The 25329-nt window shown below is 47.1% G+C and overlaps 1 protein-coding gene across 3 annotated transcripts in view; it reads left to right on the top strand.

Moving 5' to 3' along the window:
• kiaa1549la (KIAA1549-like a) overlaps positions 1 to 25329 on the top strand; it is a 266633-nt gene that overhangs the window by 217241 nt on the left and 24063 nt on the right. For all 3 annotated transcript variants that reach the window (XR_007957416.1, XM_052029051.1, XM_052029050.1), the window contains 4 exons: positions 3285 to 3417; positions 13827 to 14177; positions 20642 to 20736; positions 25177 to 25310. Coding sequence is in view for 2 of the 3 variants with exons in the window: in XM_052029051.1 (XP_051885011.1) it covers positions 3285 to 3417; positions 13827 to 14177; positions 20642 to 20736; positions 25177 to 25310 (713 nt within the window). In the remaining variant the exon portion in view is untranslated. The remainder of the gene's footprint in view (positions 1 to 3284; positions 3418 to 13826; positions 14178 to 20641; positions 20737 to 25176; positions 25311 to 25329) is intronic.

Here is a 25329-nt window from a genome sequence, read left to right as displayed (position 1 = left end):
TTTAGATTAGTCAAAGCTGAGTTTATTTTCATGTACAAAAATCCGTGAATGCACAGATGCAGTGAAAAGCTTACCTGCAGCAGCATCACAGGCACATGGCATTAGAGACACAAAATTCACAAGAGAAACATAAATTAAACACGAATTATACAAGAAAGAACACAATTAGAACATAAAAAAGTCCATTGTGGTGCAAGGTGGTCATAGAACATAGAACACTACAGCACAGTACAGGCCCTTCGGCCCACAATGTTGTGCCGGCATGTTATCCTGCTCTGAGATCTATCTAACCCTTCCCTCCCACATCACCCCCTTCTTTTCTATCATTCATGTGTCTGTCTAAGAGTCTCTTAAATGTCCCTAATGTATCTGCCCCCACAACCTCTGCCGGATGTGCCCATGATGTATTGGTCTGAATCTACTACTCTCTGCAGCTTCTTACATTCCTGCACATTCGAATTGCCGTACCAGACCGTGATGCAACCAGTCAACCAGTTCAGTTTATTGTCATATACACCATGATTCAATGAAATTCCTTGCTCGTAACTCAGAGGGTAGACAGTGTACATGGTAATAATAAATACAGTGACGAGCGCAAAAACAACAGAATGGCGCAATGTATAGAAATGCAAACTGAGGTAGTACAAAAGGAAATGTTTAAGCTACAGTAATGGAAGGGGTAGAGTTAAGGGTTGGGGATCATGGCAGCCCTACTGGGAAGGGGATGTGAGAGAGGTGATTGGTTCAGACGTCTGACAGCAGTGGGGAAGAAGCTGTTCTTCAGTCTGGATGTCTGGGCTTTCAAGCTCCTGTATCTTCTCCCAGAAGGTAGAAGAGAGGAAAGGGAACGGCCAGGGTGTCAGGCATCCATGTCAATACTGTCAGCCTTCCTGAAGCAACGCACTGTGAAGTAAAAGAAAATTGTGCCAGAGAGTGGCGACATTTTGTGTGCAGCTCCTCTTAAAACAACTTCCTTTGATTGTTTTTCTTTATCATCAATTAGATCCATCCCTGGGAAAGTCATTCATTCAGTTCATGGATGGTCTCCAAAAGGGTTAGAACAGGCACGTGGGTTGAATGGCCCGCTGTGTCCAGGATCATTCAGTGATAGGCTGTGGCTATTTTCCCTGGAGCAGACGAGGCTGATGGGTGAAAAGTGTATAAAACCATGAGGGGCGTAGATAACGTGGGTGTTTTCCCCAGGGTCGCAGACCCTAAAACTAGAGGGCATAGGTTTAAGGTGAGAGGGGAAAGATTAAAAGGGGACCTGAGGGGCAAGTTTTTCACATAGAGGGTGATGGGTACATGGAACAAGCTGTGGTAGACGGGGACAATTACAGCTTTTAAAACACATTTGGACAGGTACATGGATAGGAAAGGTTTAGAAGGATATGGGCCAAATTGTAAGTATAAATAGCCAAATGAAAAACATAGCTGCTAATTATGTTGTGATGGAGAAAGCAGGGCAGGTGCCTCAGAAGACTATCATAGCCTTTAAAGTCAAAGTCAAGTCAAAGTTGAATTTATTGTCCAAGTGTGCACAGGGGCAATGAAAAACTTGCAGCAGCATCACAGGCACATAGCATCAGATACACAACATTCACAAGAAAAACATAAATTAAACTCAATTTTTATAAGAAAGAACACAATTAGAACAAAGAAAAAACAAAGTCCATTTTAGTGCAAGGTGAAAAACACTGAGATGCTGGAGGAACTCAGCAGGCCAGGCAGCATCCGTGGAGAAAAGCAGGCGGTCAACGTTTCGGGTCAGGACCCTTCTTCAGGACTGAAGATAGGAGAAGGGGAAGCCCGATATATAGGAGGGAAAAGCAGAGCAGTGATAGGTGGACAGAAGAGGGGAGGCGGGGTGGGCACAAGGTGGTGATAGGTAGATGCAGTTAAGAGATAGCGATAGGCAGGTGCGAGGGAGGAGGGGAGAGCAGACCCACTGGGAGATGGGTCAAAGGTAAGGAGAGAGAGGGAAAAAGAGGCAGAAAAAAAAGAGGCTAGGAAAGGGAAGAGAAGAAACATGGTGGGGTGGGGATTACTTAAAGTGGGAGAATTCAATGTTCATGCCGTTAGGCTGCAAGGTTCCAAGATGGAAAATGAGGTGCTGTTCCTCCAGTTTGCACTTGGAATTCTCCTGGCAGTGGAGCAGGCCGAGGACTGACATATCAGTGATAGTGTGGGAGTGATCAAAGTAGTCACAGTGTTGCTATGCTGAGGCAGTGATTGGGGTTGTGCTGGTTGGTTCAAGAACCAAACGGTTGAAGGGAAGTCGCTGTTCTTGAATCTTCGGTTAATTACCAGAGTCAGCGGACAGGGCGCCAGGGTGTGACTATGAAAGTGGCCATTAGGGGGATCCAGAAGATGGTGTTGGAGTAGGTTTTGCATTTGTCCAGAAGGTATACTCTTACAGTTTGTGTGAATGAAATGAGAGGCTAAAGGGAGGACAAGCAAACAGACTGCGGTATCATCCCACCAACCTCTCTGTATCTCCTTAATGTCTATTGCTGTTCTTACAGTTCACTGCCCACCAGTCTTAGGTCATCTGCAAAATTGTGCCCTGTACTCCTAAGTGACTACTATATTAAGAGCAGCAGTGCTTCTTGTACTGAACCCTGGGGAGTTCCACTCTGCACCTCCCTCCAGTCTAAACAACAACTCTTCCAAATCTCTCTTTCTTGTTATTTTGCCAATATTCTACCATGGCCTTCACTCTTGATGCACACCTATTGTACAGAGAGGAACATGGAGATCCACCATGTAGATACCAGTGATTGAGGTAGGACTGTGAAAGAGGTTCTGCTGAGGGAATATGGGTATCTACGGTCTAAGGAACAGAGCCGCTAAGGTTATGATCTCTGGATTGCTCTCTAATCCATGTGCTTCCTTAGGTCGACTCGAAGAGAGGTGGAGAGAGCATCTCAGCGGTTGGATGCAGCCCTTGCCAAGATCCCCAGTGAGCACATGACTCACAACACATATTGCTCAATTCCTACAGAGCAGAAACCAGTTGCTAGGTGATTCTTCATTCCAAATGACAACGTTCCTCTGTTGTACATTCTGCTGCGATTTTGTTAATTTTGTTAAAAGTCACTTGGATAGGTACAGGGATAGGAAAGGTTTAGGGGGATATGGGCCAAACGCGGGCAAATGGGACCAGCTTAGATGGGTGACTTGTTTGGCATGGACCAGTTGGACCGAAGGGCCTGTTTCCGTGCTGTATGACTCTATGACTCTAATTCCTCTTTTGTTTTGGAATGTTTGTGGAATCCATGCAGACAGTCCCAGGTGAAGAACACTGTGTACAGGAGTAGGCAGTCTCTAAACAGCCCAAGTCCGGGAGGGACCGAGATGGATTTGCTGGTCACCAGGGAGAAGTCACGTCGCGGAATTCGCAACAACGGATATGACGTAAGTCGATTTGGATGATTTCTTTTTGCACCAAATTCGGTGTCACACTCTCCGGCTTCCCAGTGGAAGGACCTTGCAAGTAGACAGTGTGCTAAGGAAGGTGTACGGCACGCTGGCCTTCATTGGTCAGGGCATTGGGTATAAGAGTCAGGAAGTCATGTTGCAGCTGTATAAAACTTTAGTTAGGCCACACTAGTTCTGTGCAGTTCTGGTTACCCCATTATAGGAAGGATGTGGAGAGGGCGCAGAAGAGGTTCACCAGGATGCTGCCTGGATTAGAGAGTATGAGCTATAATGAGAGGTTAGACAAACTTGGGCTGTTTTCTCCAGAGCAGCGGAGGCTGAGGGGCTACCTGATGGAAGTTTATAAAGTTATGAGAGACATAGATAGGGTAGACAGTCAGAATCCTTTTCCCAGGGTAAAAATGACAAGTACTGGAGGAGATGCATTTATGTTGAGAGGGGGAAAGTCTAGAAGAGATGTGCAGGGTAAGTTTGCTTTTATACACAGAGAGTGGTGGGTGCCTGGAATGGGCTGTCAGGGGTGGTGGTGGAGGCAGATATGATAGGGGTGTTTAAGAGGCTTTTAGATAGACACATGAGCATGCAGGGAGTGGAGGGATGTGGATCATTTACAGGCAGAAGAGATTGAGTTTAATTTGGCATCGTGTTTGGCATAGACATTGTGGGCTGAAGGGCCTGTTCCTGTGCTGTACTGTTCTTTGTTCTATCATGCAACTTTTAGCATTAGTAGTGGGGTCTTTCTTGGATCCCAGCCAATCAGAGATACGCAGGAGACATTTACAGGGAAACAAGAGGTCCCCCCCCCCCCCCCCCCCACCCTCTGAATAGAGCACCACTGCTAACATGACCAAAGAAGGCATCTTCCTTTCAAGTCTCATTGTACTTTCATGAGCTTGGTACATGGGGACAGGAAGGGACTATTGAGCCTCCAGAGATCTGCCATCTGTTTGAACTGTAGCTGAGGTTATCACAACACCATCTCCCTGTCATGACTCCATATCCACCGCTGATGAACAAAAAAAGTGTCCATTTTGGCTGCTTCATAGACTTAACCTCACAGCAACAAAGTTGGGCTCAGTGTTGTAGAGTAACACGATGATGCTGGAGGAACTCAGCAGGCCAGGTAGCATCCGTGGAGAAAAACAGGCAGTCAACATTCAATGTTCCTGAAGAAGGATCCTGACCTGAAGTGTTGACCGCCTGCTTTTCTCCACGGATGCTGCCTGGCCTGCTGAGTTCCTCCAGCATCATCGTGTTTTTCATCCAGATTCCAGCATCTGCAGTCCTTTGTTTCTCCAGCACGGAAACAGGCCCTTCGGCCCAACTCGTCCATGCCGACCAAGATACCCATCTAACCCAATCCCATTTGCCCACATTTGTCCTGTCTTTCTTTAACCCTTTCCTATCCAGTAGATTATTGTTGGCTATGAGATCTCCATTAGAGGTGGCTGGAGGTACGTTATGGACCGACCAGGGTCGATTGATTGATGGAATAGGATCAAAGGTGGGGTGGACCTCCTGCTGGTGCCCACAGCATAGATGGTATCATCATTAGCTAAATTTTGAACAAAATTGGCAGGTATAGTGTACTGTATGGAGGAATAAGCATCTTTAATGACCTGAGAATGTCACTGGCTTTAGAACCAGTGATTGCATTTTCAGGTTTCGTCTCAGTGGTAATGCAGGAAATGAGGAAGGAAGTTTGTGCACAGCAAGCTCCCACATAGAAGCAGCAGGACAACGACCAGATAGTTCTGGCAATCGACAAACTGCTGGAGGAACTCAGCGGGTCAGGCAGCATCTGTAGAGGGAAATGGACAGTCAATGTTACCGATGGCAAGCATCCAGATGAAGGGTCTCAACCCAAAAGGTCGACTCTCCATTTCCCCCCCACAGATGCTGCTCGACCCGCCGAGTTCCTCCAGCAGTCTGTTTATTGTTCCAGATTCCAGCGTCTGCAGTCCCTGGTGTCTCCACAGTTCTGGCAATGTTGGTTGTGGCCCACAGTCCTCTGCTCTCCTTTGACCGTTAACGCCCATCTGACAGGGCAGCCTGTTTAAGGTGCCCTTAGAACGATGGCACTTTCGACAAAGCAGCACTCCCTTGGTGCGGCACTGGGACCACCATGTGTACTACTGAATACCCCAGTGCTCTGCAAAACAACGCATAATTTACCATGACCACTGCCCAAATATTTAAGAGCTTGTATTGAGAGAGTGAGGTAGATAGTACACAGTGGCAGAGATTCTTGAGCCTGCAAAAGCATTTGCATCCGTAAATCAATGAGGCAATGTGACATTGTGATGGATGGTTACAGGAATGTTTTGCATCGCATGTAATCACAGCCTTCAGCAGCTGTCTCTAACTTCTGGAAGATGATTGAAGTTTCTGGTGTGTTCCCTGAGGAACAACGTACGTGCTCGGCTAATGCAATCCATGTAAAACCCATCACCTTATCCTAGGTGTCCAGCTTGTTCCAGCACTGAAGGTAAAAGAATCATTGCTATCTGTCATGCCATGGGTTGGCTTCAATTAGTATCAAACTCGATGGCTGAAGAAAGGCTAAATACTATTCTGATAAACATTGCTGTCCTGTACTAAAGAAGGAAATAATTTGCAATGATAAAGCACCTTGCGTTATTCCAAAGTGATTCGCAAAAGATTGATTGTTCCAAATTATTGTCAGCCCTTGGTGTGCAGCCAAACATTGCAGCTAATTTGCACTCAGCAGACATAATGGCACATACGCAAATAAGATCGATATCCAGTTAAACTGTTATTGGGTCTGTCGGATGAAGAAATCGTGCTCTGGAGTCACAGAGTAAAACAGCACGGTGTGGCAACTCACCGTTTAGTCGGGCAAACCGGCTCGGCAGTCGGGTCGCGCGGCGTCGGAGCGACGAGGCCCAAGATGGCGGCGGGCCTCGTCTTTCCGAGCGACGGGGAGAACCCGCGCGCGGGGAAGTCTTGATGACGTAGTACTTACGTCATTGCCAGTTTCACTGGGTGGGAACAGTCTCCCTTAAAGGGCCCGCGCAAGGTGGGAAAATAAACCAGTTCTTGTTCGGCGATCCTCCGACTAGCGTCTTGTTTTATTCCGCAGTAGCAACCGCTACAACGGAAACAGGCCCTTCAAGCCGAGTCCTTGCCAACCAAGGTGCCCACCAAGCTAGTCCCATTTGCCTGCATTGGCCCATATCCCACTAAACCCCTCCTTATCCATGTACTTATCCAAATGTCTTTTAAATGTTATTATTGTACCTGCCTCAACCACTTCCTCTGGCAGCTCGTTCCATATACCCACCACCCTCTGGGTGAAAAAGTTGCCCCTCAGATTCCTTTTAAATCTGTCCTCCCTCACCCTCAATCTGCACCCCCTAGTTTTGGACTCCCCTACCCTGGGGAAAATCAAAATCTTTTTTTCACATGGTAGGAGTAGCAAAAACAATGCCCGATGCTGTTGGTCTACAGGCACCCGATGCGGCGCGGGGCGGGGCGCGCAGAGGATCTCCTGGTGGGTCTCCTGTTGGGCCTGGCCAAGCTGGCCATGCACGGGACGCGGCGGCGGGCGGCCGAGGGTACTGGCCGGTCTGCCTGTCTGCCTGCCCATCTTCCGCGCTTACGTGCGCGCGTGGGTGTGTTTAGAGAGAGAGAGCACGCAGTTTCCGCGGGCACCCTAGCTGAGTTCCGCGCTCGGTGGGCCCCTCAGGGGATCGCGTGTGTCATGGATGGTACAAACGTAATTCTTATTTGAAGTGTTGCGTTAACGGGAGTAGCGTTGTGTGTGTGTTTCGTTAGTATTAATTTGCATTCTCTGCTGTAGTATGTCGTTGCTTAGTTTCTTCTTTTCTGTACTAGATGTAGTGTATTGACACTGGTTGTCTTTTTGTAGTGCTTTTAGCAAATAAATGTTTATATTAAAAAAAAGTAACAAAACAAGAGGGCATAGATTTAAGGTGAGAGGAAAGTGCTTTAAAGGGGATTTATAAGCTATCTTTATTAGTCACACGTACATTGAAACACGCTGTGAAGTGTATCTTTTGCGTAGAGTGTTCTGGGGGCAGCCCGCAAGTGTCGCCACTCTTCCGGCGCCAACATAGCGTGCCCACAACTTCCTAACCCGTACGTCTTTGGGATGTGGGAAGAAACTGGAGCACCCGGGGGAAACCCACGCAGTCACAGGGAGAACGTACAAACTCCACACAGACAGCACCAGAGGTCAGGATTGGACCCGGGTCTCTGGAGCTGTGAGGCAGCAGCTCTACCCGCTGCACTACTGTGCCAGCCCTTGAAGCTGTGACCCAGAGTGGGAGAGTCTTCAAGGATAAGTGCATGGTCGAGACACAGGAGACTGCAGACGCTGGAATCTGGAGCAACAAACAATCCGCTGGAAGAACTCAGTGTGTTGAGCGGCATCTGTGGAAGGAAAGGAATCGTTGACGTTTCGGGAACGTCAGATGCTGCTTGACACGCTGAGTTCTTCTGGCAGGTTGTTAAGTGCATGGTCATTGGGCTAATCACCAGTTTGACATTGTTAGAAACTCAGTTTCAACATGTTCTAAAGCCATGAGAGAAATGGAACTGTAGAGAAGTTATCTTTCTGAGTTCATTGTGAATGTAATCAGTTAGAAGATAATTACAGACTTCAATTGGCTTTCAAACTGCAAATGTTCCAGGCTTTTGTTAATCTAATTTTGATGAGAGTGCTTTGTAATGAAAATCTGCACTGTTTTTCATTGAAGTCAGTGGTACCACAAACAAAAATGATTTGAGTTCCAATGTAGCATTGCAGGCTGCAGTTGTATTTATTAGAGTTCTTACTATGGCAGAAAATGTCACAAGTATCAATGCTTTTGATTTTAAAATCCTCACTTTTATTTTTGAACCGCCTCTACATCTTCCCCTCTTCATATCCTCTGTAGTTCCCTCCAGCCCTATGAGACCTTCACCAACTTTTTGCTTAGCTGCCCTAATCTCTTTTTATGTGGTAAATTTCCTTTGAAAACTCTCCTTTGAAGCACCTCGTGGCACTTCGCTCTGTTGCCACGTTTACACATTAAAGCCCCAATGATCCGCAGTGTGATAGTCATAGTCACAGAGAGAAACAACACAGAACAGGCCCTTCAGCCCACTGAGTCTATTCTGACCAACCTTCCATTTACATTAATCCAACAGTAATTCCATTTTTTTTATTCAAAGGATGGGCAAGCAGAGTCTTTGAATGTTTTTAAGGTAGAGGTAGATAGGTTCTTCAGGAACAAGGTGGTGAAATGACACCAGGATAAGCGAGAATGAGATGTACGGCGGAGAGCATTCTGACTGGTTGCATCACCGCCTGGTATGGAGGCTCCGATGCACAGGATTGAAAGATGCTGCAGATGGTTGTAGATTCAGCCAGCTCCATCACGGGCACAAACCTCCCCACCGTTGAGGGCATCTTCAAGAGGCGGTGCCTCAAGAAGACGGCACCATTATTAATTAAGGACTCTCACCATCCGGGACATGCCCTCTTCTCGTTACTACCATCGGGGAGGAGATACAGGAGCCTGAAGACCTACACTCAACGATTCAGGAACAGCTTCTTCCCCTCCGCCATCAGATTTCTATGGTCCATGAACCCCTGAACACTACCTTGTCATTCCTTTTTTCCGCACTATTTATTTATTTTTGTAATTTTATGTCTTGTTCCGTACTGCTGCCGTAAAACAACAAATTTCATGTCATACCTCACTGATAATAAACCTGATACTGATTTTGATTCTGAATGCGGAATTAAAATGACAACAATCTCGTTAAAAGTTAGAGCTAGTTTGAGGGGCTGAGTGGCCTACTCCTGTTCCTAAGTTATATGTTGGCTTGGACTCGGGTGAAGCTGATGACATCCTGCGTTAGTGAACTGTCCGTGGTTCTGTTGGTCGCGTTCTTGTTCCAGAGTCAGGGAATTCTGTTTTCCCTGGAGTGGAAGAGGCAGAGGGGTGGTCTTCTGAACCTTACATGCATAGAATGATATGGGTCGAACGCAGGCTATTAGGACTAGCTCAGATAGACATCTTGGTCGACATGGACAAGTTGGGCCAAAGGGCCTGTTTCTGGTCTATATAACTCTATGAATCTTTGAGGTTTATAAAATCATGAGGGGCATAGATAAAGTGGATGGCCACAGTCTTTTCCCCAGGATAGGAGAGTCCAAAACTTAGGGGCATAGGTTTAAGGTGAGAGGGGAAATACTTAAAGGGGATCTGAGGGGCAGGTTTTTCACACAGAGGGTGGTGGCTATGTGGAACGAGCTGCCAGAGGAAGTGGTAGAGGCAGGTACAAGTGCAACATTTAAAAGACATTTGGACAGGTACATGGATAGGAAAGGTTTAGAGGGATATGGGCCAAATGCAGGCAAATGGGACTAGTTTAGATGGGAATCTTGGTCAGCATGGACAAGTTGGGCCGAAGGGCCTGTTTCCGTGCTTTGTAACTCAATGACTCAAGCCACACTACAGAAACTCGTCCAGAAATCAAGGCTGACTTCCATACTGTAGGTATACTGCTCTTTCAGCAGTGCCATATTCCAGATGTTAATGTGAATCAGATACACTTACGGCACAGAAGGAGGCTCTTCTGCCCATCATGACCATGCTAGCCAAAAGTGGGCTTGTATTTCCCAGCTCTTGGCCTGTCGTCCTGCAGGCTTCAACTCTTCAATGTGGAGAATCATTCTGCCTCCACCAACCGATCAGGCAGTGAGTTCTAGACCCCATCACTCCTTGAGTGAACTTACTTTTTCTCATTTCTCTTCTACCAATTAACTTAATCCAATGTCTTCCTGTTACAAGGCAAGGGAATGTGTGATATATGGAATATAGAATTGGGCAGACACAGTAGTGTAGCAGTTAGCGTAATGCTTTACAGAGCCAGCCGACCCCGGTTCCATTCCGGCTGCTGTCTGCAAGGAGTTTGCACGTTCTCCCCGTGACTCCGTGGGTTTCCTCCAGGTGCTCCGGTTTCCTCCCACATTCCAAAGACGTACGGGTTAGGAAGTTGTGGGCATGCTATGTTGGCGCCAGAAGCGTGGCGACACTTGCGGGCTGCCCCCAGAACACTCTACGCAAATGATGCACTTCACTGTGTGTTTCGATGTACATGTGACTAATAAAGAAATCTTATCTTATAAATCTGAGAAGGAAGAGGAACAGCGGGACCTTAGAGTTCCCCAAACTCCTGAAGGTGGTAGAAGAGGTAATTGTAATTGATTATTATTATCACTTTTACCGAGAAACTAAAAACTTTTGTTTTGCATGCCATAGAGACAGATCATTCTGTATATCGAGGTAGTACAAAGGGAAAAGCAAAAACATAATGCAGAATATAGTGTGGGAATTACAGAGAAAGTGCAGTGCAGGCAGACAATAAGGTGCAAGGCCATGACGAGGTAGATTGTGAGGTCAAGAGTCCATCTTATCATACAAGTGCCTTATAACAGTGGGATAGAAGCCGTTCCTGAGCCTGGTGGTATGTGTTTTCAAGCTTTTATATATTCTACCTGATGGAAGGAGGGAGAAGAAAGAATAACCAGGTAGGTAAAGTGGTTAACAAGGCATGAAGAGACTGCACCTTTATTGGCTGAAACAGAGTAAACACGAGCAGTGAGGTCGTGCTAACACATGTGCAACAATAGTTGAGCCGCAGGTATTGTCCTGTACGGATCTGTCACAACCAGGGAGGTGGTGGAAGCAAATACGACAGCAACGTTTAAGAGGCATCTAGACAGCCACATGAACAGGCAGAGAATGGAGGGGTGTGGACCATGTGCAGACAGCTAGAATTAGTTTAAGTTGGTACCATGGTCGGTACAGACATGGTGGGCTGAAGGGCCTGTTCCTGTTCTCTGCCACTGACCTCTCCGCTGAAGGATATAGGTCTTTCCTGATTACCCTAGCTCTCATATTGTTATGAGCCAATTAAATCTCCCTTCAGTTTCGTTTGTTCCAAAGAAAGCAACCACAGCCCAGACAGTCTCTCCTTATGACCATAATTCTCCGTTGCTGGTGACATACTCGTAACTCTCCTCTGTACCCTCACTGGTTTCTCACATCCTTCCTCAGGGTGGTGACAGATCTCCACAGGACAATACATTTGGCTCAACTTTTGTTGTCCACAGTCCTAGCACGACCTCCCTGCTCATGTTGACTCAACCAATGGAGGCGCATGTGCTGCAAGCCGTGTGAACCTCTTTACCTATCTACATCTTCAGGACTTTGAGGACCTATACCTGTCGGGTTCCTCCCTTCCTCCCATTTACACTTGCCTCCAGACCAATCTTCATTTGCCACTTTACTGCCCACCATCTTGCTCTACAGCCTTGAACTTTGAGAACAGCAGGAGTAGGCCACTCGGCCCATCAAATCTGACCTGCCATTCAATGTGATCAAGGCTGATCTCCCACAGGTCTCAACATCTCGTCTGAGCCAGCTCCCCATGTTCCCCAGTTGCATGACCACAAGAAACAGCAGAGAGTTGTGGACACAGCTCAGCGCATCATGGAAACCAGCCTCCCCTCCATGGACTCTGTCTATACTTCTCGCTGCCTCGGTAAAGCAGCCAGCATAATCAAAGACCCCACCCACCCCAGACATTCTCTCTTCTCTCCCCTCCCATCAAGATGCAAAAACCTGAAAGCACCTACCACCAGGCTCAAGGCCAGCTTCTATCCCACTGTTATAAGACTATTGAATGGTTCCCTAGTACGATAAAATGGACTCTTGACCTCACAATCTACCTCATTATGACCTTGCACCTTATTGTCTACCTGCACTGCACTTTCTCTGTAGCTGTGACACTTTATTCTGTATTCTGTTGTTGTTTTACCTTGTACTACCTCAATGCACTGTGTAATGAATTGATCTGTATGATCGGTATGCAAGACAAGTTTTTCACTGTACCTCGATACATGTGACAGTAATAAACCAATTCCAATACCATGGCCCTCACACTTCCTTGAACTTTCAGAAATGTATCTCATTTTAAATACCACTCTAGCCTCCACGACTGTCTGGGTTCGAAAATTCCAGGGATTCACCACTTTCTGTGAGAAGAAATTCCTACACACCTCAGTTTTAAATGACCACCCACTAATCTTGTAACTATGTTCCCTGGTTCAAGTTAATCCCATTAGTGGAAATATAGAGTCATAGTCATAGAGTCATATAGCACGGATGGACCAAGCTGTATCCACTACTCCAGTCGAGTTTATTGTCATCTGCACAAGTCCATGTGTGCACAGGTGCAATGCAAAACTTACTTGCAGCAGCATCACAGGCACAGAGCATCAGGTAAGCAGCATTCACAAGAAAAACATAAATTAAACATAAATTATACACAATTTTTACAAAAGAGAACACAATTAGAACAAAAAAAAGTATTGTAGTGCAAAGTGGTCATAATATTGCCATACTGTTTTGCCGTTTTTTTGTTTTGCTGGTTGGTTCAAGAACCAAATGGTTGAAGGGAAGTCGCTGTTCCTGAACCTGGTGGTGTGGGACTTCAGGCTTCTGTATCTCCTACCCGATGGTAGCCCTGCAGCCTCTTGCCTTCCTGTGCATTGGAATTGCTGTACCAAGCTGTGATGCAACCAGTCAGGATACTTCCAACAATGTACCTGTAGAAGTTTGTTAGAATCAGAATCAGGTTGATTATCACCGACATAGGTTGTGAAATTTGTTGATTTGTGGCAGCAGTACAGTGCAAGACAAAGACATAAAAATTACTGTAAGTTACAAAAATAAATAAATAGTGCAAAAGAGGAATAACGAGGTAGTGTTCATGGGTTCATGGACCTTTCAGAAATCTGATGGCGGAGGGGAAGAAGCTGTTCCTGAAACGTTGAGTGTGGGTCTTCAGGCTCGTGTACCTCCTCCCCAATGGTAGTAACGAGAAGAGGGCATGTCCCGGGTGGTGAGGGTCCTTAATGACGGATGCTGCCTTCTTGAGGCACCTCCTCTTGAAGATGTCATTGATGGCGGGGAGGGTTGTGCCCGTGATGGAGCTGGCTGAGTCTACAACACTCTGCAGCCTCTTGCAATCCTGTGCATTGGAGCCTCCATACCAGGCGGTGATGCAACCAGTCAGAATGCGCTCCACCGTACATCGGTAGAAATTTGCAAGAGTCTTTGATGACGTACCGAATCTCCTCAAACTCCTCATGAAGTAGACTATCTTGCCGTCCACACATTATGTTACACAAGTGAACGCACCTCGTAAGGACTCAACTGGCAGGAAAGAGCTTTGGAATGTGCTGGGCGCTGTAGAAATGCAAATCATTTCTTCTTATTGGGCCGCTGGAGGTAAAATATGTATCGACATTCTTTATGCCATGTTGTTTTCTCTGTTAAAAGACGGAGCCGGAGCTGATAGAGGAGACAAACGTGGACCGGATAACGGAACCCCGGAATGCTGCCCGGGTGAGGCAGGCCAAAGGTCACTCAGAATCCTCGACCCTCAGCTCCCAGCCGTCCATCGACGAGGTCAGGCAGCACATGCACCAACTGCTGGAAGAAGCGTTCAGTCTGGCTTCGACGGGGAGGGTCTCCCACAGCCGACACCAGGTCCACTGCGCTGTGGGTCAAGCCCTCCCCTACACCGAACTGGTCACCAGCGCCCCAGGAACCATGAGCAGATCCAGGGCTGGACTCCAGTGGGTTCCCACACACGGCCAGGACATGTGCCAATACAGTCTGCCCCGACCCGTGAGTATCCCATCGACACACGCTAGGAACTGGACCAGGTCATTCCTGCCCTCAGGATTGTTTAGAACGTAGAACAGTACAGCACAGGAGCAGGCCCTTCAGCCCACAATGTTGTGCCGAACTAATTACACTAGTAATTAAACGCCTAACTAAACTAATCCCTTCTGCCTACACAATGTCCACATCCCTCCATTCTCTGTACATTCATGTGCCTATCTAAGAGCCTCTTAAACACCTCTATCGTATCTGCCTCCACCCCCACCCCCACCCCTGGCAGCGCATTCCAGGCACCCACCAGTCTCTGTATAAAAACCGTCCCTTTGAACTTACCCCCTCTCACCTTAAATGTATGCCCTCTAGTATTAGACATTTCGACCCTGGGAAGAAGATACTCTATTTGTGCTTCTCAGAATCTTAATAAACTCCTATCGGGTCTCCCCTCAGCCTCCAGTGCTCCAGAGAAAACAACCCTGGTTTGTCCAATCTCTCCTTATAGCTCACGCCCTCTAATCCAGGCAGCATCCTGGTGAACCTCTTCTGCACCCTCTCCAAAGCCTCCACATCCTTCCTGTAATGGTGCGACCAGAACTGAATGCAATATTCCTTATCAGAGTTTTATAAAGCTGCAACGTAACTTCCTGACTCTTGAACTCAATGCATCGACTAATAAAGGAAAGCATGCCATATGCCTTCTTTATCACCCCGTGCAGCCACTTTCAGGGAGCTATGGACTTGGACCCCAACATCCTTCCGTATGTTAACACTATAAAGGGTCCTGCCACTAACTGTGTACTGTCCCTTTGCATTTGATCTCCCAAAGTGCAACACCTCACACTTGGCCAGGTTAAACTCCATCTGTCATTTCTCCGCCCGTATCTGCAACTGATCTGTATCCCACTGTATCCTTCGGTAACCTTTTGCATTTTCCAAATCTTTGTATCATCTGCGAACCCACGTTTCATCCATCATTGTACGTACTCCATTTTGCAACTTGGTTGTCTAACCCGGAGCATAACTGAATCCACCAGCTTTGGAGAATCCTCATGATGAGAAGATGTTGACTTGATCAGGAGAAGGGGTGGTTTCAGAGCAGAAGGGAGAGGAGGAACATATGAGGTCAGGAAAGAATGGAGACAATGGAACTAAATCCTTTCCTGGAGAGGCCAATAACCAAAGGGTTTCGATTTAAGGGCTTCGAGGGAAGATGACTGGAAATGTTTTCACCCCAGATTGGGGCACGTTCTGGAGCTCACTGCCTGAAAAGGTGCTGGAGGCAGAAACTCTCAGCACCTATCAGACCCTCTGGACGGGCACCTGAGGTGCCATGTGTACTGTGACCTACTCTGGATGTGCCAGCACAAGCACCAGATGTGGCAAGGCCAGGACCACATTTTAAGTTACTAATTGAGTGAGGGGCTCCAAATTTTTACGGGAGAAAGTCCCAAGAGTCCCTTCCTGTGAAGAGTTTTGTACCTTCTCCTGTAGAGGCTGGCACTAGTTCTAAGATCGTTTGAGACTATCCCCACCAACGTGGAAAGCTTCTCTCCATCAACATTAACAATCACTTTCAAAAGCTCTAAAAGCATCAGGCAAGTCATTCATTTTCCATCCAAGGCAGGTTGAAGAGGAGCGGCAATGGTCTACGATGAGGAGAGGATGCTGTTTCTTTGAGTGCAGAAAGTTAAATGTGTTAAAGGTTTCTGCGCCCCACCCAACCTTTTATATAGAACATAGGACACTTTTGCAGAGAAGATGAACAGAGGAATCACCTTCCTCTGATGTGGGCATACATAGAACACTACAGCACAGTACAGGCCCTTCGGCCCACAATGTTGTGCCAACCTTTTATCCTGCTCTAAGATCTATCTAACCCTTCCCTCCCTCATAGCCCCCCATTTCTCTATCATTCATGTGGCTATCGAAGAGTTTCTTAAATGTCCCTAATGTATCTGCCCCCACAACCTCTGCCGACAGTGTGTTCCACACAGCCACCACTCTCTGTGTAAAAAACTTACCCCTTACATCCCCCTTATACCTTCCTCCAATCACCTTAAAATTATGTCCCCTCATGTTAGCCATTGTCGCCCTGGGAAAAAGTCTCTGACTGTCCACTCAATCTACGCCTCTTATCATCTTGTACACCTCTATCAAGTCACCTCTCATCCTCCTCCTCTCCAAAGAGAAAAGCCCTAGCTCACTCAGCCTATCCTCATAAGACATGCTCTCCAAACCAGGCAGCATCCTGGTAAATCTCCTCTGCACCCTCTCTAAAGCTTCCACATCCTTCCTATAATGAGGTGACCAGAGCTGAACACAATACTACAATACTTTTATTGAATGAATTCCAGACCATCCTCTGAATGAAAATATTTCTCTTCCACTCACAGAACACAGAACAGTACAGCACTAGAACAGGCCCTTCGGCCCACAGTGACTGTGCTGACCATGATACCAATTTAAACCAATCCCATCTGCCTGCACATGATCCATGTCCCTCTAATCCCAACATGTTCATGTGCCTGTCTAAATGGCTATTAAATGTTGCTATCGTATCAGCTTCCCAAACTCCCCTTCAGTGCCCACCAGTTTCTGTGTAAAAGATTTACCTTGAAAATCTCTCTTAAACTTTCCCCTTTCCACTTAAAGCCATACTCTCTAGTATTTGACATTTCACGATAATGCTGGAGGAACTCAGCAGGCCAGGCAGCATCCGTGGAGAAAAGCAGGCGGTCAACGTTTTGGGTCAGGACGCTTCTTCAGGAGTCCTTTGTTTCTCTTTGACGTTTCTACTCTGGGAGAAAGACTCCAATTGTCTACCCTGTCTACGCCTCTCATAATTTTATAAACTTCTATCAGGTCTCCCCTCAGCCTCTGACACTGCAGAGAAAACAACCCAAGCTTGTCCAACCTCCCCTCTGGTCCTTGCACCACTAACAGGGAATCATTGCCTTAGTTAATCTCTCTGTGAAGGATATAGGTTCAAGCTGTCCACCTTATCCAGGTATGAGTTAGATGTTCCCTCAGCTAGATCTCCCCTCACTCTCTGTTCCAAAGAGAGCATCCTCACCCAACCCATCCTTCCAATAAACATCACCCGCCCGGTTCTGGCCAAGCCACAGCGGTGCAGCCGTTAGTGCTGCTGCCTCACAGCTCCAGAGAGCCGGGTTCAATCCTGACCTCCGGTGCTGTCCTTGTGGAGTTTGCACCTTCTCTGACTGGGTGGGTCTCCTCCAGGTGCTCTGGTTTCCTCCCACATCCCAGTGGATATGTGAGAAAATGGGCGACAGGGAAATAAGTGGGGGAATGGGATTGGTCTGAGGGCTGGCAATAGAATTGATAGGCTGAATGGCATAAGGAAATATGGGTTCTTGATGAGCTGACTGAAGATGAACAGAGGAATCACCTTCCTCTGGTGAGGGCTTACATAGAACATTACAGCATAGTACAGGCCCTTTGGCCCACGATGTTGTGCCAACATTTTATCCTGCTCTAAGATCTATCTAACCCTTCCCTCCCATGTAGCTCCCCATTTCTCTATCATGCATGTGTCTGTCTAAGAGTCTCTTAAGTGACCCTAATGTATCTGCCTCCACCACCTCCAGTAGTGCGTTCCACACACCCACCATTGTCTGTGTAAAAAACTTAACCATGACATCCTCCTTATACCTTCCTCCAATCACCTTAGAATTATGCCCCCTTGTGTGAGCCATTTTCACCCTGGGAAAAAGTCTCTGACTGTCCACTCAATCTATGCCTCTTATTATCTTGTACACCTCTATCAAGTCACCTCTCATCCTCCTTCTCTCCAAAGAGAAAAGCCCGAGCTCACTCAACCTATCCTCATAAGATATGCTCTTCAATCCAGGTAGCATCCTGGTAAATCTCCTCTGCACCCTCTCTAAAGCCTCCACATCCTTCCTATAATGAGGCGACCAGAACTGAACACAATACTCCAAGTGTGGTCTAACCAGAGTTCTATCGAGCTGCAATATTAATTCATGGCTTTTGAACTCAATACCCTGATTAATGAAGGCCAACACACCATACGCCTTCTTAACAACCCTATCGACCTGCGCGGCAACCTTGAGGGATCGATGGACTTGGACCCCAAGATCCCCCTGTTCCTCCACACTGCAAAGAGTCCTGCCATTAACCTTGTATTCTGCCTTCAAATTTGATCTTCCAAAGTGTATCACTTCACACTTTTCCAGGTTGAACTCCATCCGCCGCTTCTCAGCCCAGGTCTGCATTCTATCAATGTCCTGCGGTAATGTACAGCAACCTTCTCCACTATCCACAACACCACCAACCTTTGTGTCATCTGCAAACTTGCTAACCCACCCTTCCACATCCTCATCCAAGTCTTTTATAAAAATCACAAAGAGCAGGGGTCCCAGAACAGATCCCTGTGGAACACCACCATTCACCGACCTCCAGTATAGCACATTGAGGTAGAATCTGAAAATTCCAACCTCTATTCATGATTAGGTCAGGAAGCACGGAGTCACAGAGGACGCTACACCGACCATCGAGCTTCCATTCACACCAATCCCATTTTATTCTCCCCACATTCCCATCAACGCCCCCTACCCCCGGATTCCACCCCTCACCAACACACTAGGGGCAATTTACAGCAGCCAGTTAACCCACTGACCCACACGCCTTTGGGATGTGGGAGGAGACCGGAGCACCCGGAAGAAACCCACGGAGTCACCGGGAGAACGTGCAAACCCCACACAGACAGTGCCGGAGGCCAGGATCGAACCTAGGTCTCTGGAGCTGTAATGCAGCCGCCCCCTTACGCAAAGGAGCAGAAGTCTGAATTCTCTCCAAACAAATGAACTGTTGAGGTTTGAGGTAACCTGAATATCTACCAACAGGGATTGATAGATTTCTGTTATTCAAAGATATTAAGTGTCAGAGAATCAATGGCATTTCGCGAGTCATAGAGTCATACAGCATCGAAACACATCCTTTGGCCCAACTGGTCCATGCCGACCAAGATGCCCATCTCAGCTCGTCCCATTTGCCCACATTTGGCCCATATCCCTCAAAACCTTTCCTATTCATATAGCTGTCCAAGTATCTTTTAAATGCTGTTAATGTACCTGCCTCAACCTCTTCCTCTGGCAGCTCGTTCCATATACTGACCACCCTCTGGGTGAAAAAGTTGCTCCTCTTAAATCTCTCCCCTCTCACCTTAAACCTCGAGTTCTTGATTGCCCAACGCTGGGATAAAGATTGTGAGCATCCACCCCACCTTTGCCCTTCATGATTTTATACACCTCTGTACCCCTCATTCTCTTATAGTCCGAGCCTGTTCAACATCCCTCTGTAACCCAGTTCCTCAAGTCCTGGCAAGATCCTCACAAATCTCCTCTGCATTCTTTCCAGCTTATTGGCATCTTTTCTTTAGCAGGGTGACCAAATGTGGCCTCACTAATGTAGAACTACAACATAACGTCCCAACTTCTATACTCACTGCCCTGACCGATGAAGGCCCGCGTGCCAAAAGCCTTCTTCACACCCTGTCTACCTATGACACCACTTTCAGGGAACCACGTACTTGTACTCCTAGGTCCCTCTGTTCTACCACACTCCCCGGAGCCCTGCCGTTCACTGTGAAAGTCCTGGTTCAACATAACAGGATAAAGGGGTGGAATAGGCCCCTCCTTTTCCCCAGGAAATGATTTGATTTCTGAAGATTGAGCTTCATGATCACAGTTTCTTGATCAAAGGGCTGAAAAATAATCCCAGAATTATCTCTTGCTTTCATCGATTTCTACAGTGAATTGCTAAATAATTAAAAGTTTATTTCTATGATCTGCCATTAACTCAAATGTCAATTAAACTACTGTTCTCAGGCTTTGAGCTGTGTGGGGCTCACATCCAAGGGGTTCTGTTGGCCGACAGACATACTTATCTCTTTATATTTTGGTTTATTTGATTCATCAGAACTTATCCTTGCTTTGCATTGATTTCATTCAATTTTCAGGAGGTGGGTCTTTCTGGCAAGTCCAGCATTTACCCTTGAGATGGACTTGGATCAACAGAGCATTCATGACCCATTTGAAACGTTGGATCAGAATTGAGGCGTTGAATGGCCTTCTTCACATTCCTAGGTTCCAGCCACAGGAAGTTTGGAAGGCCCAACATAATCGATACAAAATTTTCAAAGTCAAAGTTGAGTTTATTGTCATATGTACAAGTACAATTACCACTGGTGGGGAGGGAAGTGACGTGATGTAGTGGGCAGAGTCCACTACTCTCTGCAACTTCTTACGTTCCTGCGCATTCGAATTGCCGTCCCAGCCCTTGATGCAACCAGTCAGGACACTTTCAACCGTACATCTGTAGAAGCTTGTTAGAGTTTTGTATGAGAATAAATGTAGGCTAAGGTAGGAGGGTGTTTGGAAATGGAAGAAGAACGGTTTAATTTTGATTTTCTTCCTAAATTCTTGCAGGCATACAGATATTCCCAACTCCCCGAAATGTCTGTTGGTTCTCCACCTCCTGTCCCTCCCAGGAATGCTCCGATACCAGTGACATCCCTCAGACGGTAAGGCAACATGTATTAACACACTGCAACACCTTGTAGCACTGTCAGAGTGGTGGGAGATCACATGGCTCTTTACAGGAGCCATTGTCAAATAAAGGAGATTAAACTCCAGTAATCCGGCATCTGATTGTTCAGGAATCCTGGTGGTCTGGCATCTGACTCACTCATTAGTCCAGAATATGAGCCGCGGGTTGGGACTGTGGTCAGGGCCCGGATAGGTGTCGGGAACACCTGGAATCAGGGATGTGGGTGAGTTTGCAGCCGGAGCTAGGGTCCAGAGTGCCCGTATGTTTCCCGTCCCCTGCAGTAGGGGTGGAAACAAAGGTGAGGGGTTAGAGTCACAGAGTTGCAGAGTCATACAGCATGGAAACAGGCCCTTCGGCCCAACTGGTCCATGCCAACCAAGATGCCCACGTAAACTAGTCCCATTTGTCCGTCTTTGGCCCATATCCCTCTAAACCTTTGGTAATTGGTTTATTAGTGTCACATGTATCAAGATAGAGTGAAAAGCTTTTGTTTGCGTGCCATCTAGACAGATCATTCTGTACATAAGTACATCAAGGAAGGAAAAGGAAAAAAACATAATGCAGAATATAGTGTTGTAGTTACTGAGAAAGTGCAGTGCAAGGAGACAACTAAAGTGCAAGGGCCATGATGAGGTAGATTGGGAGATCAAGAGTTCATCTTTATCATATGAGAGGTCCTTCAAGAGCTTCTAACAGCAGGATAGAAGCTGTCCTTGATCCTGGTGGCATACGTATGTTCTTAACCTTTTTTTTATCTGATCCGTGTTCCTATCCAAATGTCTTTTATCCTTGCAAGTATCTAGAACAACATAAGCCTCCCTGTGGTCTCTTTGGAGTTTATCTCAAAGATACTTCCACTGAGTTTGTACTGAAGGCAGATGTGAAGATTGGCCATTTTTCGTTCTGGGTAACCAGATCAATGAGTTGAGGAGGCTTTGGTTGGTCTCCTGTAGATTAAATGGTCACCCAAGACCTGTTTTGATGTTTAAACTGACCATGTCCTTCAAGGCTGGTAAGACTCAGAGAGTATTGTATGGGTTCCTTACTTCAGGCAATGTTAAGTAGGTTTGTTGTGGCTGTTGGAATTGCTGAGTTGGTAGTGAGAACAGGAAGGGTTCCTCGAAACTGGTCACTGAAGCCCCAGTGGATTGGTCAGCGTGGGTTATTGATGGTTCCCCATGCCTCTGGAGTTTAGAAGGATGAGGGGGGATCTCATTGAAACCTACTGAATGTTGAAAGACCTGGATAGAGACGACGTGGAGAGAATGTCTCCAGTGGTAGGAGGGTCTAGGACCAGAAGGTGCAGCCTCAGAATAAAGAGATGTCTTTAGAACTGAGATGAGGAGGAATTTCTTTAGCCAGAGGGTGGTGAGTCTGTGGAATTCGTTGCCACAGACGGCTGTGGAGGCTAAGTCATTGAGTGTATTTAGAGTGGAGGTTGATAGGTTCTTGATTAGTAAGGGTGTCAGAGGTTACGGGGAGAAGGCAGGAGAATGGGGTTGAGAAGGAACAATAAATCAGCCATGATCGAATGGCGGGGCAGACTCGATAGGCCGAATGGCCTAATTCTGCTCCTATGTCTTATGGTCTCTGGGGGGTGTCACAGCATCTGGACAGATGTGAGGAGAGGCACCAGGATCCAGAGAGAGTTATGGTTAATGAGAGCTGCGAATCAATGAGCTTCCATGGCAACTCAGACCAAACCTGTCAGCCATGATCTCACTGAATGGTAGAACCCACTGGAGGGGTGGAATGGCCTGCTGCAGTTCCTGAGCATCCGGCATCCATGGGGAAAGGTGGGGTGCAGTCAGTCATTGTGTCTGTACTTAACCTTCGAAAGGACCTTGAAGTCTGCTCCCAGCCTGCCAGTTGTGGAAGAGAGCAGGGAGTGGGGGGAGAAGGGGTGAAGGGCCTGGGAGGGGCAGGAGCTGGTGTTGGTGACGTGATGCTCATAGAATCAAACACCGTGGAAATACAAACTGGGACTGTTTTCCCTGGAGTGCAGGAGGCTGAGGGGTGACCTTATAGAGTTTTATAAAATCATGAGGGGCATCGATAAGGTGGATGGTCACGTCTTTTTCCCAGGGTAGGGGAATCTGAAACTAGAGGTGTAAGGTGAGAGGGGCAAGATTTAAAGGGGATCTGAGGGGCAACTTTTTCAGGCAGAGGGTGGTGGGTTTATGGAACGAGCTGCCAGAGGAAGTGGTAGACGCGGCTACAGTTACATCTGAAAGACATTTGGGCAGGTGCGTAGACAGCAAAGGTTTAGAGGGATATCGGCCAAATGCAGGCAAACGAGACTACCTCAGGTAAGCACCCTGGTCAGTATGGACAAGTTGGGCCGAAGGGCCTGTTTCTATTCTGTGTGACTTTATGACTCTAAGTCGTGATGGAGAAGGCGGGGCTAGTACATCAGGGGGCGATCACACCCCATGGGTTAATTACCAGAGTCAGTGGATAGGCAAGAGTCCATGCTGTATAACCCTATGCGTCTATGAAACAGGCCCTTCAGCCGAACACATTCACGCCGACCAGAGTCCCTTCCCGAGCTAGTCCCATTTGCCTGTGTTTGGCCCATATCCCTATAAACCTTTCCTATCCACGAACCTAAATCAGAGCGTTCAAGATCACGGCAGTGAAAAGAGAGAGGCCAATGTTTCAAAGGCCAGGAGAAAGAGATTTAAAGTTTTGGGAGAAACTTTTTTATTGCAGGGAGTGGCGATGATGAGGACCTCACTGCACAGGTGGTGACAACAGAATGGACGAGGGAACTGGATGAGCACTGGAAGGCATAATTTGCAGGGCTATGGGGGGCAGAACAGAGGAATGGTACAGATGGGAATGAAAGTCAAGGAGCAATGGGCACAATGGCCTCTCTGTTCATGAGGACCATATGATTAATAGATTATTAGAACATAGACCATTACAGCACAGTACAGGCCCTTCAGCCCACAATGTTGTGCCGACATTTTATCCTGCTCTAAGATCTATCTAACCCTTCCCTCCCACATACTCCTCCATTTTTCTATCATTCATGTGGCTATCTAAGAGCGTCTCAAATGTCCCTAATGTATCCCCCCATTGGGGGTATCCCAATACCCCCACAACCTCTGCCAGCAGTGCGTTCCATGCACCCATCATTCTCTGTGTAAAAAACTTACCTTTGACATCCCCCCTATACCTTCCTCCAATCACCCTTGTGTTAGCCATTGTCGCCCTGGAAAAAAGTCTCTGACTGTCCACTCGATCTATGCCTCTTATCATCTTGTGCACCTCTATCAAGTCACCTCTCATCCTCCTTCTCTCCAAAAAGAAAAGCCCGAGCTCACTCAACCTATCTTCATAAGACATGCTCTCCAATCCAGGCAGCATCCTGGTAAATCTCCTCTGCACCCTCTCTAAAGCTTCCACATCCTTCCTACAATGAGGCGACCAGAACTGAACACAATGCTCCCAGTGTGGTCTAACCAGAGTTCTATAGAGCTACAACATTACCTCGCAGCTGTTGAACTCAGTACCCCGACTAATGAAGGCCAACACTCCATACACTTTCTTAACAACCCCCTGTGTGGCAACCTTGAGAGATCTATAGACGTGGACCCCAAGATCCCTCTGTTCCTCCAAACTGCTATGAGTCCTGCCATTAACCTTGTATTCTGCCTTCAAATTCGATCTCCCGAAGATTATTGGTTAAGAAATCAGAACATAGAACAGTACAGCACAGGAACAGGCCCTTCAGCCCACTATGTCTGTGCTGACCATGGTGCCACATTAAATTAATCCCGTCTACCGGCACGTGGTCCACATCCCTCCGCCTCTGCCTCCACCACCACCCTGTCATCACATTCCAGGCACCCACTGCTCTGTGTTAAAAAACTTGCCCCGCATATCCCCTTTAAACATTCCCCCTCTCAACTTATAAAGCTATGTCCTCGACTATTTGACGTTTTCACCCCGGGGAAAAGGCTCTGACTGTCTACCTTATCTCTGCCTCTCATAATTTTATAAACTTCTACCAGGTCTCCCCTCAGCCTCCGACACTCCAAAACAATCCAAGTTTGTCCAACCTCTCCTTGTAGCGAATACTCTCTAATCCAGGCAACACCCTGGTGAACCTCTTCTGAGCCCTCTCCAAAGCTTCCACATCCTTCCTGTAATGGGGTGACCAGAACTGCACAGAATGCTCTAACTGAGGCCTGACCAAAGTTTTATATGCATCATGACTGCCCAACTTTAATACTCAATGCCTGGCTCAATGAGGACATACGCCTTCTTTGCTACTCTAGTTATGGGTGACCTACTGTCTTTGCAAAGTGTGTCTGTGTGGGCTATGGTGTATAATTTGAAACTGACAATGAAAGTTTTCTTTCCATCTCTGCTTCCCTCTGCTTGGCTGCGTGTCCAACACCTGTAGTTCCACTTCGGAAAACAGCAACACCACCAGAGCAGCTGAGGCTCACAGCTCCGAACAGTCGCAACACGAGGCTCCCTATGTGCCGGTCTCCAAGTCCGCTGCCCCCATGGAACAGCCAACCACAAATTACTCAGGTGAGGACTTGCTGATCAA

Source organism: Pristis pectinata, chromosome 14, assembly GCF_009764475.1.
Source record: "Pristis pectinata isolate sPriPec2 chromosome 14, sPriPec2.1.pri, whole genome shotgun sequence".
NCBI lineage: Eukaryota > Metazoa > Chordata > Chondrichthyes > Rhinopristiformes > Pristidae > Pristis > Pristis pectinata.
This window is presented reverse-complemented; position numbering and strand designations above follow the sequence as displayed.